A 12081-nucleotide genomic window follows, 5' to 3' on the forward strand; every position below is an offset into this window, starting at 1 on the left:
CTTAAGATGGATTTTACGCTTTTTTTGCTAAATGAAAAGTTGGGCTTATTAAGATTTCATCGATCTTTCCTAAAGTTCAATAAAGGAGAGAAAAATTATGCAACAAATTTTATTTAGCAGTCCCAACATTCAGCACAAAAAGTTTACAGAGGATAGAAAGTGCATTAATAAAAGCCAGTCTTTACCAAAAGAAAACAGAAAATATATTATTGATTCAAAATATTTTACACTTGAATGATAAACTGCAATAACTTATTTGGGGCACCTACTGATAAGAGAAAGGAAGAGAAGAAAAGAATAAGAAGAGCTCAACTTCCAGCTGGTATCAGAGAAGTCAGTAGAGGTCACTGAGACCGGCAGTCTTTCTTGCTTTTTGCATTAGTGCCCTCAGCTGGAACTGTTTACGGGACAGAAGACGTACATGCTAGGAGGGGAAAAACGTTTGAATAGTTTAGAATGGCTTTGATTTAGGCCCAGTCATAAAATTAAAGACAATTTGTAACCTAGATGGGATCTAAGAACCCTAACTCAACCTATCAACCTTTGGAATGAATACCTCATTACATGGGACTTTTAAACTTCCTATTAAAAGGCTTACTCAACAGGGAAAGCATTACATTGCAGGGTCTGGCTCAGGAGTTTGACTTACACTTTCTTTTCCTAAGCCATGCCATTCAAGCAAGAGATTGCACAGAAAGAGAGTCCTCTCTTGGGTCTCTGGTTTATATCCAGCCATTCTTGTGGTTGTACCACTTCTGAGGCACATGGTTTGGCCATTCCCCCACGGTGAGGAGATAGGCAAGATCAGCACATGACCTGACCTGACCTGGCTCCAGCTGGATCAAATATCCCAAGGGTGGCTGCTATTATTCCTAAAACCATGTTCTCCATGACCCAAGAGACAGCAGTAGCCAAACTTCGCTTACTAGATTTTCCTCTGTACAACAGCATTAAGCTTGAGACAACTTTCATTCAAGAGGGCTTGAAAGGACAGCCTGATACCTTGAAGGGCTGTTTGATGTGGGAAAACTGGTCTAAAGTTATATAACTCTAAGAAAATTAATAGATAAAAAATGGAGGTGGCACAATCAGTGATCTCAGGTGGTATGACCTCAAAGAACCAATGGAAATCTGATCGTGCCTCCTGATCCACCCAGGCACAGAATTATACTCATCTTAATGCTGCCTGGTGGGTAGAGAACTGCAGCCACCAGCCCACTTTTCTTCCCCTGCTCAGACCAATCCTCAGTACTCTGTAGGTAAAAAGATGGCGCAAAACCCTACATCTCATTTGCTGTCTTTTGGGAAGATAAAGAATCTTAATTCATACTACAGAGAAACTCTCTTGGTTTGTGGTTTGCAAGGTCAGGGCCTCTACAGCCCAAGTTAAACAATCTTGGAAAGTAAAATGAAAACATACCTTCAGGAAGACATCCAGGTCTATCACTCCCCTTCTCAAGGCTTCTCCCAAGTAAAAGATAGTGTCTTCAATAGCGTTTTCTTCTGCATACAGATTCAGGATCTGTTTGTATAAGGGAGCCGTGGGAATGATAACTTCATCGATATCATTGTTTTCAGACTGATTTTCCATTTTCTCCAGAGCGGAACTGAGTTCTTCATCCTTCTTTTTCAAAAGTTCTATGTTTTTATCAACCTCGGCCTGAAAACAGAACAGTCTAAGCATTATTAATTGTACATAATTATCCACTTATCAGACATCTACAACACTTCACAGAAAAAGATGGGCTAATAACCATGTTTAAACAACTCATGGATGAGAATCATGTTTCAAATACCACCCTGGTCAAAGGTAGAGGAAAAGATGTGATCTATGCTGAGTGAAATACAGTAATGATGGAGATATCCTGAGCTGACCACTTTCAGCGACAGTAACAAGCTTGTCACCTGTCAGTGACAAATGATCCTGCAAACTAAGCCATCAGACAAGATACTTTCCAGCAGAAGGTTCCTTTACATAGAAAATCATGAGGTTTTTCTTCCCAACAAGTAGGCATCTGCCATAGGAGAGTAACTTTCCCGTCTATGAAGAGGATTCAATGCATAGAGGCCCAAATCTCTGCATTCTAATCACAAAGTGTCACACGCAGGTGGTAGCTGTAGGCTCTGAGTTGTATTGGTGTCACTTTCCTGAATTCTAAAAATTGGCTACTTCGAAGCTCATTTTATAATCTAGAACCACTTTGTAAGGCTAATGGGTACATACAAATCACTTTCCACAGAGCCCGCAACCTGCTAAGAATTCTTTACTCTTCCATCAAAAAAGCACATTTACTGGAATAAATTCTCCCTCATGGGGATGAAAATGGAGCATGAAATTGGCACTTCAATTATGCTGATGCCTCCACTTTATCATCATTAAGCAAAGCCACAGCACTGAGTTACACATGGACTCTCCAAGGCACAGCTGTCTGTTATAAATATGAGAAAGCTTAAAGAGCTGAAGGTTGCATATGCTATGTTTCTATGTAGCTCTTGAGCCAACCAAGTATCTCTGGATTATTGTGAAAGTTCCCCGAACATACTTTTAAAGATGGCTCACACAACCTTTGGAAACAATAAAACAGTACTGTCCTTTTAAGTCTGCACCTAAGATGTATACATCTTGATGGTTGGCTCACACAACCTTTGGAAACAATAAAACAGTACTGTCCTTTTAAGTCTGCACCTAAGATGTATACATCTTGATGGCTTTAGAGCTTTAGAGCTCTCTGGCAACATCAACCACTCAAACAGTCCTCCGTTGGGTTAAAACATCGTTTCCTAGGGCAAAGGTGTGTTATGGTCTGGCTGTGTCCCCACCCAAATCTCAACTTGAATTGTATCTCACAGAAAGGGACCTGTGAGGGGGTGGAGGCGGTAATTGAATCATGGGAGCCAGTCTTTCCTATGCTATTCTCATGATAGTGAATAAATCTCACAAGATCTGATGGGTTTATCAGGGGTTTCCACTTTTGCTTCCTCCTCATTTCCTCTTGCCACCACCATGTAAGAAGTGCCTTTTGGTTGGGTGTGGTGGCTCATGCCTATAATCCCAACACTTTGGGAGGCCAAGGTGGGCTGATCACTTGAGATCAGGAGTTCGCAACGAGTCTGGCCAACATGGTGATACCCCGTCTCTACTAAAAAATACAAAAATTAGCCAGGCATGGTGACAGGCACCTGTAGTCCCAGCTACTCAGGAGGCTGAGGCAGGAGAATCGCTTGAACCTGGGGGTGGAGGTTGCAGTGAGCCGAGATTATGCCACTTCACTGCAGCCTGAGCAAGAGTGAGACTCTCTCAAAAAAGAAAAAAAAAAAAAAGCCTTTTCCCTCCCACCATGATTGCGAGGCCTCCCCAGCCATGTGATGTGGAACTGTAAGTCCAATTAAACCTCTTTTTCTCCCCAGTCTCGGATGTGTCTTTATCAGCAACATGAAAATGGACTCATACAAGGTGCAAACAAAATGGTCTAAATATTATTCCCCTACCAATCAAAGACCAAATGCCAAACACAGGCTCCACTGTAAACAAAGCTATAAAAAATTACATTCACATGTCTAAAGATGCCTATAATTTTCTGAACTCCTACTATGCCCACAACATCCAGGATACATATAGAACACTTTGCCATGGCTACAATTCAATCCAAAACTTTTAAGTCTTTAATGAGTCACTTACTACTTCTTGATCTAAACGGGTAACCATCTCTTCCAGTTTTTGGTGACCCTTTTTCAGGTCTTCTTCTGTTCGTTTCAAGGCATTGAGCTCTGCCTGGGCACGATCCATTTCCTCCTTCATCCGCCATCTCAGCTTGTCACTGACCGCTGAGATGAGAGAGGCTCGGATAGTGTCCTCGCTGATTGTGCCATCCCTACTGGGACCTGCAGGAAACAGAGGCCAAAAACACTTGCTTACTTCCCAAGTTCCTTCTATTCGTCTCACAGGAACCTTCAGAAAAGAGGGCAATATGAACTGACACTTTCAAAATGTGAGGAAAGAAAAAAATTACCAGTTTCATCAGAAACAATGTAAAAATCTGAGTTGATTCAGAAATACTTGCCCTGCAAGAGATTACTATTAATCCATGTTAAACCCAGTTTCCCTATTCATAGCCCAAACAATTAGCTATTTTCTCAATGAGACAGAGGCTATGTCCCTACCAATTACAATTATTCCTAAATCACCAACAAATGGCACGATAATTTCCACCAAGGAAAAACACTTGATGCAGGCCAAGTCTAGTATCAGGCTTCACTGCTAAGCTGAAGGAGACATGTGCCCACTGTAGAGGCCAGTGAGGACTGAGAATGGGCACTTTCCCTAAACGAATGTACAGTTTAATAAGGCTCCCCTCTGTAAGACTTTTACTCCTTCACCCTTTACCAACAGGACAGAACGGATAAACAAAAAAGAATGACATCCAAAAAATTTAACAGCTGATAAAGTGTTTATTCCCAGATTATTCTCTTCCAAATGTCCCTTCCTAATCAGTGTATTATATAATTTCCATGCATATTTCAGATCAAATAAACATCCCCTGGATATTTTCTTCAAAAAGGTCCCCTTTTTAATATAAGGTTGGGTATTCTTTATGACTATCAGTGTTCTTCAGTTATTGTCCTAAATCAGCAAAAGTGTAAATGGCATTTTGACTTTTAATTATGTTTGATTATAAAATACTATGTGAGGACATAAGTATATTTAACCTTAATTGCCTTTTCTTTTTTGAGATGGAGTCTCACTCTGTCACCCAGGCTGGAGTACAGTGGCATGATCTCGGCTCACTGCAACCTCTACCTCCTGGGTTCAAGCGATTCTCCTGCCTCAGCCTCCCGAGTAGCTGGGATTTCAGGCACACATCACACATCACAATGCCGGGCTAATTTTTGTATTTTTATAGAGATGGGGTTTCACCATGTTGGCCAGGCTGGTCTCAAACTCCTGACCTCAAATGATCCACCTGCCTGGCCTCCCAAAGTGCTGGGATTATAGGTTTGAGCCACTGAGCCTGGCCTTAATTCCTTCTTAACTCCTGAAGTTCTCTTTACCATCTTCCCACAAAGGCAAAAACCTTCAACACATCTCCAAAGAAGACTGAAACCATTAATGGGTGCCTCCGACTCTCGTTTCTCCCACTTCTTTTGGAACAAGAATCCTAACCCCTTTATTTACATGCCTGATTCCTCACTGTTCAAAAGTACAAACTTCCCTTTCTCAGCAAGACAGCTTGCTTTCTTCCAGATCCTTCCGAAGGACCAGATGCTTTTAAGCTTATACCTACTTCTCTAATTCCAATGAGTCTAAGTCCAACAACTGCTTTTACGATTATGCTTTTGTTCTTATTCTCTGGTTAAGGCTCTTAGCTAAGTTAAGGCCCATTTATTCACTTCTCTTACCAGCCCCAAACCGTGGGTCATCTTTGAAGCCCTATTCTCTCTAGTGTTTACATCCTCTGAGGTCAAGTCCAGTCTTAGCCAACATCACTCTCTAATTCATGCACATTCTCAATGGAAGTGATATCCCCCAACAACTGGGCAAAAATTGGTTTGAGGTGGAAAAAAAAAGTCTTGTTCTTATGTATAAAGCAGAGATATCCATACAGTACCTAAACAGATACACAGTATAATCAACATTTGTTGGGGGTGGGAATTGTTAGGGGGAAAAAAGTCTAAAAAGTCTCCCTAGGAGGGTGACAATGAAAAAAAAAAACGTTAGGAAACACTGCTGAAATCCATCTGTGATCTTGTTTTTCAACTAGATGTTTTGTTGCTACTGTAAACTTCTACTTGCTGGCCTTGTCACTACCATCCCAATCTCTTTTTTCTTTTTTTTTTTTTTTTTTTGAGACGGAGTCTTGCTCTATTGCCCAGGCTGGAGTACAGTGGCACGATTTGGGCTCACTGCAACCTCTGCCTCCCAGGTTCAAGTGATTCTCCTGCCTCAGCCTCCCAAGTAGCTGCAATATAGGCATGCACCACCACACCTAGCTAATTTTTGTATTTTTGGTAGAGATGGGGTTTCGCCATGTTGGCCAGGCTGGTCTCAAACTCCTGACCTCAAGTGATCTGCCTGCTTCATCCTCCCAAAGTGCTAGGATTATAGGCATGAGCCACCGAGCGTGACCTTATCCCCATCTTATTCTTAAACTTATGATCCACATCAGCTACATTTAAATTAAGCTAAACACAACCTATGAAAAGCAAACTTCCTGAAAGCCTTGTGAATTACCTGCGTCTTCTAATTACCTGTTAGATGATCCTGCTTTTTACCAAAACCATCAACAAACTCTGTCTAAGCCATTCTAAACTAACAAAAAAGTTTAATGCTCTCAAATATCAGATCCCATCTTCTCTCTACCATTAAATTATGGTGAAAGCTAATCTTTGCCAATGATCTTTCCTCCATTAACAATAATTCCCAAAATATCAGCACAACAATCTGTTCTCTCTTAACAGTTATCACTACACTTATTAGTTTAAAAATCTATTTTCTGAAGGAAAGGACTCTATAATCCTTATTATGCAGCCTAAATTCTAAATGTTAAGGGTGGCAAACTGTTGCTGAATGATCTCCTGAAATCAACAGAATTGGTTATCTTCTAGGAGTCCTAGAGAAAAGGCTCAGATGGTGAGAAGTCCTTAGGATGTGCTTTTTTGGAAACTTCCCTTCTCTTGCCTTCTGCTGGAATGTAGAAGGTAATTATTAAAATTGTTTATAAATATACAAGCGCTCAAAAATAAATAGTAAGGTGGTATTAAACCAAATGAAAGAACTCTTCAATATCTCTACTACCTGAAAATCAGAAAAGTGAACTGCTAAAACTCTACTGCTTTGAAGGCATGTGGTTGGAAAGAGTGCTGAAAAGTCATTACTAGAGTGAAATATTTAAAATTATGGATTTCCAAGGCCAGGTGCAGTGGCTCAAGCCTGTAATCCCAGCACTTTGGGAGGCCGAGGCGGGCAGATCACAGTTCGAGACCAGCCTGACCAACATGGTGAAACCACGTTTCTACTAAAAATACAAAAATTAGCTGGGCGTGGTGGCATGCTCCTGTAATCCCAGCTACTCAGGAGGCTGAGGCAGGAGAATCGCTTGAACCCAGGAGGCGGAGGTAGAAGTGAGCTGAGATCATGCCATTGCACTCCAGCCTGGGTGACAAAGCGAGACTTCATCTCAAAATAAAATATAAAAAATAAATAAAATTATGGATTTCAGTAACAGTGACAGGAGGCAGCCAAATGCCTGGGCAGATGGGGTGGGTCCCCGGTGAAACCCCACCTTCAAGCCAAAAACAGCCTGAAGGCTGAAAGATTGGACTGTAGGTTCCGGATGAAACCCCTGACATAGAGTGAGAACTTCTATTCCTGTTTGCCCACCCTTTCCCATTGATTCCTTCTAAATAATGCCTTTTAACTAATCAAATGTTGTCTTTTCCAATACTACCTATGGCCTACCCTGACTTCCTAAGAGACCCTAAGAAGCCCCAGGACTCAGCCACTTAGTGGGAACTTTCCCACCTTTGGGTAGGGGAACCACCCCTGTGTCTCCTTTCCACTGAAAGCTATTTCATCACTCAATAAAACTCCCTGTCTTGCTCACGCTTTGATTGTCAGTGCATCCTCATTCTTTCTGGGCACAGGACAAGAACTTGGGAACCAGTGGGTAAGCCAGACTTGGCCCAAGTGGGCCGAGTGGGAGGGCTGTCTCCTGCAGCAGGAAGCATGGTTGAGGGAGGCCCAGGCAGGGTGTTGCTGGTCAGAGGTTCCTGGCTTGCAGAGTGACTGAGAAGAAAATCTTGCATCATCAACACTATCACTGCTTCACTTTCTTCAAACAATTCTGCCCAACCAGCCACCATAATTCAGTGCTAAGCCCCTTCGGCAGTTAAATTCTTTAAACATTTCTGTCCCCAAGGGAACATCCAAAGTCTTTAGCAAAGAATATTACCATAATTACCATAATTCAATCTCTTGGACTTGCTTTGGTTTCCATTTTTGCCAGGGAGGGGAAAACTGATTTATAATTTTGGTCTCTCACAACAAATTCAAAGGATGAGAAAAAGTGTAAACTGCAATACAGTTTGAGAAAACTACTAAAACACCTTAACACAAGGAAGAATAAACATTAGATCTTTGCTGTAACCATTAAAATGTTTTTTCTAGTAGAGAGGTAGTCTCACAATGTTGCTTAGGCTGGTCTCGAATTCCAGGCTCAAGCTATCCTCCTGCCTCAGCCTCCTGGAGTGCTGGGATTACAGGCATGAGCCACTGTGCCTGTCATCCCACCTATTTGCTATTGCAAAAAACAAAAATGAAAGAAACAAAAAACCTCAAAGTATAGGAATCTGCTATAATACTTGGTTTGTAACAGGAGTGATGGCCCAGCTCATGCTTCAGTGAGCATACATCCTCCTTTTCCGTTGCTACATGTTGCCCATCTCATCTTCAATATTACAGTATCAGGCAGGAAGCTTTTGGCAGATCTTAATTTTTTTTTTGTATTCAGGTATTTTTTGTTTTTAACTGATAAAATTTTTATTTCACTTTGAATTTTTACACTTTTCCTGATTATTCTGTGTAAGGTGAAACTAGAACTGTTTAAAAGACATACACAAACCTAGTACATCAATAACTGGGGATTTTTCTTTTTTGCTATACTATTTTCACAACCACGGGTGTGCTTGCTAGGCAATATAATCATCACAGAAGAAAATGTTAGGCAGAAAACTGGTTAAGGAAAAACAAAGCAAGAAAAGAGCTACCAGATATACAAACAGGCTCAGTTCCACATTCACTACTTTATTTTCAAGGGCCAACTATTAACTGCACATTTTTGTTCAGCTAGAAGGTGGGATTTTTGTTTTATCTTTCTTTGGTTTGTTTTAAATCAGTGTATGAGTTTTTCTTTTCTCATTTCAGCAGATGGACAAACAGATGGACTCTACAGCTAAGTGGAATGTTAAAGGTAGAGGGGTGATATTGTGAGACTGATAGCCCTATTATCAATTCTCTCCACTGCAATGTCCATGCAACTTCCCTGAATACAGGGTCTCATTAAAACATATCTGAGAGCTGAGCTGGATGAGTGCAACTGGAAGACCTGGTGAGGGGCACTAAAAAGCATGATCAGGGCCAGCCTCAATACAGGGAGAAGTCAGGGATATTTAAAAATACTTTCTTGGCCGGGCGCGGTGGCTCAAGCCTGTAATCCCAGCACTTTGGGAGGCCGAGACGGGCGGATCACGAGGTCAGCAGATCGAGACCATCCTGGCTAACACGGTGAAACCCCGTCTCTACTAAAAATACAAAAACTAGCTGGGCGAGGTGGCGGGCGCCTGTAGTCCCAGCTACCCGGGAGGCTGAGGCAGGAGAATGGCCTAAACCCGGGAGGCGGAGCTTGCAGTGAGCTGAGATCTGGCCACTGCACTCCAGTCCGGGCGACAGAGCGAGACTCCGCCTCAAAAAAAAAAAAAAAAAAAAAAAAACTTTCTTGATTCAGATCCTGGCAAGACTGGAGAGCAACACCGTGTTGAGAACTGGAAGAAGACAGAGCTCTGGTGCCAGAAGCTCTTCTCAAGTCTTTAAAGCCAGGCTTGCTCACCAAGGTGCTCACTAATGTCTCTCTCCCCTGCCCATATACAGCATTAAAAAGTGAAAAAAACAGATGAAGATAGAATTCAAAAAGCAAAAAAAGTAAGGAAGCAGAAGGACAGAAATTTAGGAAGGAAGATAAAACCAAAGTCAACTCAAAAAGGATAGTGGGAGGCCGGTGGCTCAAGTCTGTAATCCCAGCACTATGGGAGGCCGAGGAGGATGGATCATGCAGTCAAGAGATCGAGACCATCTTGGCCAACATGGTAAAACTCCCTTCTCTACTAAAAATACAAAAATTAGTTGGGGATGGTGGTGCGTGCCTGTAGTCCCAGCTACTTGGGAGGCTGAGGCAGGAGAATCGCTGGAACCTGGGAGGCGGAAGCTGCAGCGAGCCAAGATCACGCCACTGCAATCCAGCCTGACAAAAGAGCAAGACTCCAGCTCAAAAAAAAAAAAAAAATGAATGTTTAGATTTCAAAATTTGAAAGTCACATGCCACAAAGAACCTGAAAACTGAGTACTCCTCAAGTGAAAGGTAATCTCTACAGAACATCATTCTTCTTTTTTTTTTTTGGAGATGAGGTCTCCCTATGTTGCCCAGGCTGCAGTGCAGTTATTCACATGTGCAGCCAAAACGCACTGCAGCCTTAAACTCCTACGCCCAGGCAATCCTCCTGCTTCAGTCTCCCAAGTAGTTAGGACTATATGCATGCACCACCACGCCTGACTCAGAAGGTTATTCTTAAAGGTATTACCCAGGAAGCAGATAAGGTCATTCATAAAACACATGGCTTTTTTCTTTAGCTAGTGTTAACGAAAATAGATTCCATTATTGAAGCACAAGTTGCAAATTGGTAACATAGTGAACACATTGCAGTAGGAAAGGGGATTTAGTCAGGTATGTTATATGAGCACTTGAACTTTTTAAGGTGTCATAAGCCAGTTATCTGCCACAAAGAATTTAAATTTCAGGTTTCGAGTTTCTTCAGAGGAAGACACTGGACATCTGTGGTCATGAACTTTTGAGTGGCAACAGCCCAAACAGGTCAAGTGTCTTTAAGCTCCAAATAACAGGCAGCATTACTGTGAATGACCATTAAACTCAAATGCCAAATGATGTGTGTCTCACTCCAAGTTCCAGCATCACAATATAATCTCTATAACCTTCTGTACAACTTTACAATGGAATTGTATTTTAATGATTCTGGTATCAGATTAAACTTTCCAAAAAGTTACACATAATTCAGGTCTATTTTTTTTTTACACATATTAAATAAGACTTGCATTTGGAGAATTAAAAAGTCTAATATTCTCTTTATTATTTATTCATGATTTCATTTTGTCTTGAGCAATTTTACTAAAAGCAACTCAATTTTATTAGGTGTTTTTCTGTTTCTCTTAAAAAACACCTTTTGATTTTGACTGTCCTCTCAATGATTTCTAGTTTCTCTCTTATTAAGAATTAAACTTTTTCTTTCTCTTAATTTCCTTTTTTAAAAATTATTATTATACTTTTAAGTTCTAGGGTACATGTGCACAATGTGCAGGTTTGTTACATATGTATACATGTGCCATGTTGGTGTGCTGCATCCACTAACTCATCATTTACATTAGGCATATCTCCTAATGCTATCCCTCCCCCATCCCTCCACCCCAAAACAGGCCCCAGTGTGTGATGTTTCCCATCCTGTGTCCAAGTGTTCTCATCGTTCAATTCCCACCTATGAGTGAGAACATGCGGTGTTTGGTTTTCTGTCCTTGTGACAGTTTGTTGAGAATGATGGTTTCCAGCTTCATCCATGTCCCAGCAAAGGACATGAACTCATCCTTTTTTATGGCTGCATAGTATTCCATCGTGTGTATGTGCCACATTTTCCTAATCCAGTCTCTCATTGATGGACATTTGGGTTGGTTCCAAGTCTGTGCTATTGTGAATAGTGCCACAATAAACATATGTGTGCATGTGTTGTTATAGTAGCATGATTTATAATCCTTCGGGTATATCCCCAGTAATGGGATTGCTGGGTCAAATGGTATTTCTAGTTCTAGATCCTTGAGGAATCACCACACTGTCTTCCACAATGGTTCAGCTAGTTTACAGTCCCACCAACAGTGTAAAAGTGTTCCTATCTCTCCACATCCTCTCCAGCACCTGTTGTTTCCTGACTTTTTAATGATTGCATTCTAACTGGCGTGAGATGGTAGCTCATTGTGGTTTTGATTTGCATTTCTCTGATGGCTAGTGATGATGAGCATTTTTTCATGTGTCTGTTGGAGGCATAAATGTCTTCTTTTGAAAAGTGTCTGTTCATATCCTTTGCCCACTTTTTGATGGGGTTGATTTTTTTCTTGTAAATGTTTCAGTTCTTTGTAGATTCTGGATATTAGCCCTTTGTCAGATGGGTAGATTGCAAAAATTTTCTCCCGTTCTGTAGGCTGCCTGTTCACTCTGATGGTAGTTTCTTTTGCTGTGCAGAAGCTCTTTA

The 12081-nt window shown here is 41.3% G+C and overlaps 1 protein-coding gene across 1 annotated transcript in view; it reads right to left on the bottom strand.

The window, feature by feature from the left end:
• Positions 1–95: 95 nt before the first annotated feature.
• TSG101 (tumor susceptibility 101) overlaps positions 96–12081 on the bottom strand; it is a 55335-nt gene continuing 43349 nt past the window's right edge. Inside the window, exons 8-10 of the mRNA XM_011937467.1 lie at positions 3680–3882; positions 1421–1660; positions 96–424 (exon numbers count right to left, since the gene is read on the bottom strand). Of these exons, the coding sequence (XP_011792857.1) occupies positions 335–424; positions 1421–1660; positions 3680–3882 (533 nt within the window). The 3' untranslated portion in view covers positions 96–334. The remainder of the gene's footprint in view (positions 425–1420; positions 1661–3679; positions 3883–12081) is intronic.

The sequence above is a fragment of the Colobus angolensis genome, unplaced genomic scaffold (genome assembly GCF_000951035.1).
Source record: "Colobus angolensis palliatus isolate OR3802 unplaced genomic scaffold, Cang.pa_1.0 Scaffold164, whole genome shotgun sequence".
In the NCBI taxonomy this organism is placed as follows: Eukaryota; Metazoa; Chordata; class Mammalia; order Primates; family Cercopithecidae; genus Colobus; species Colobus angolensis.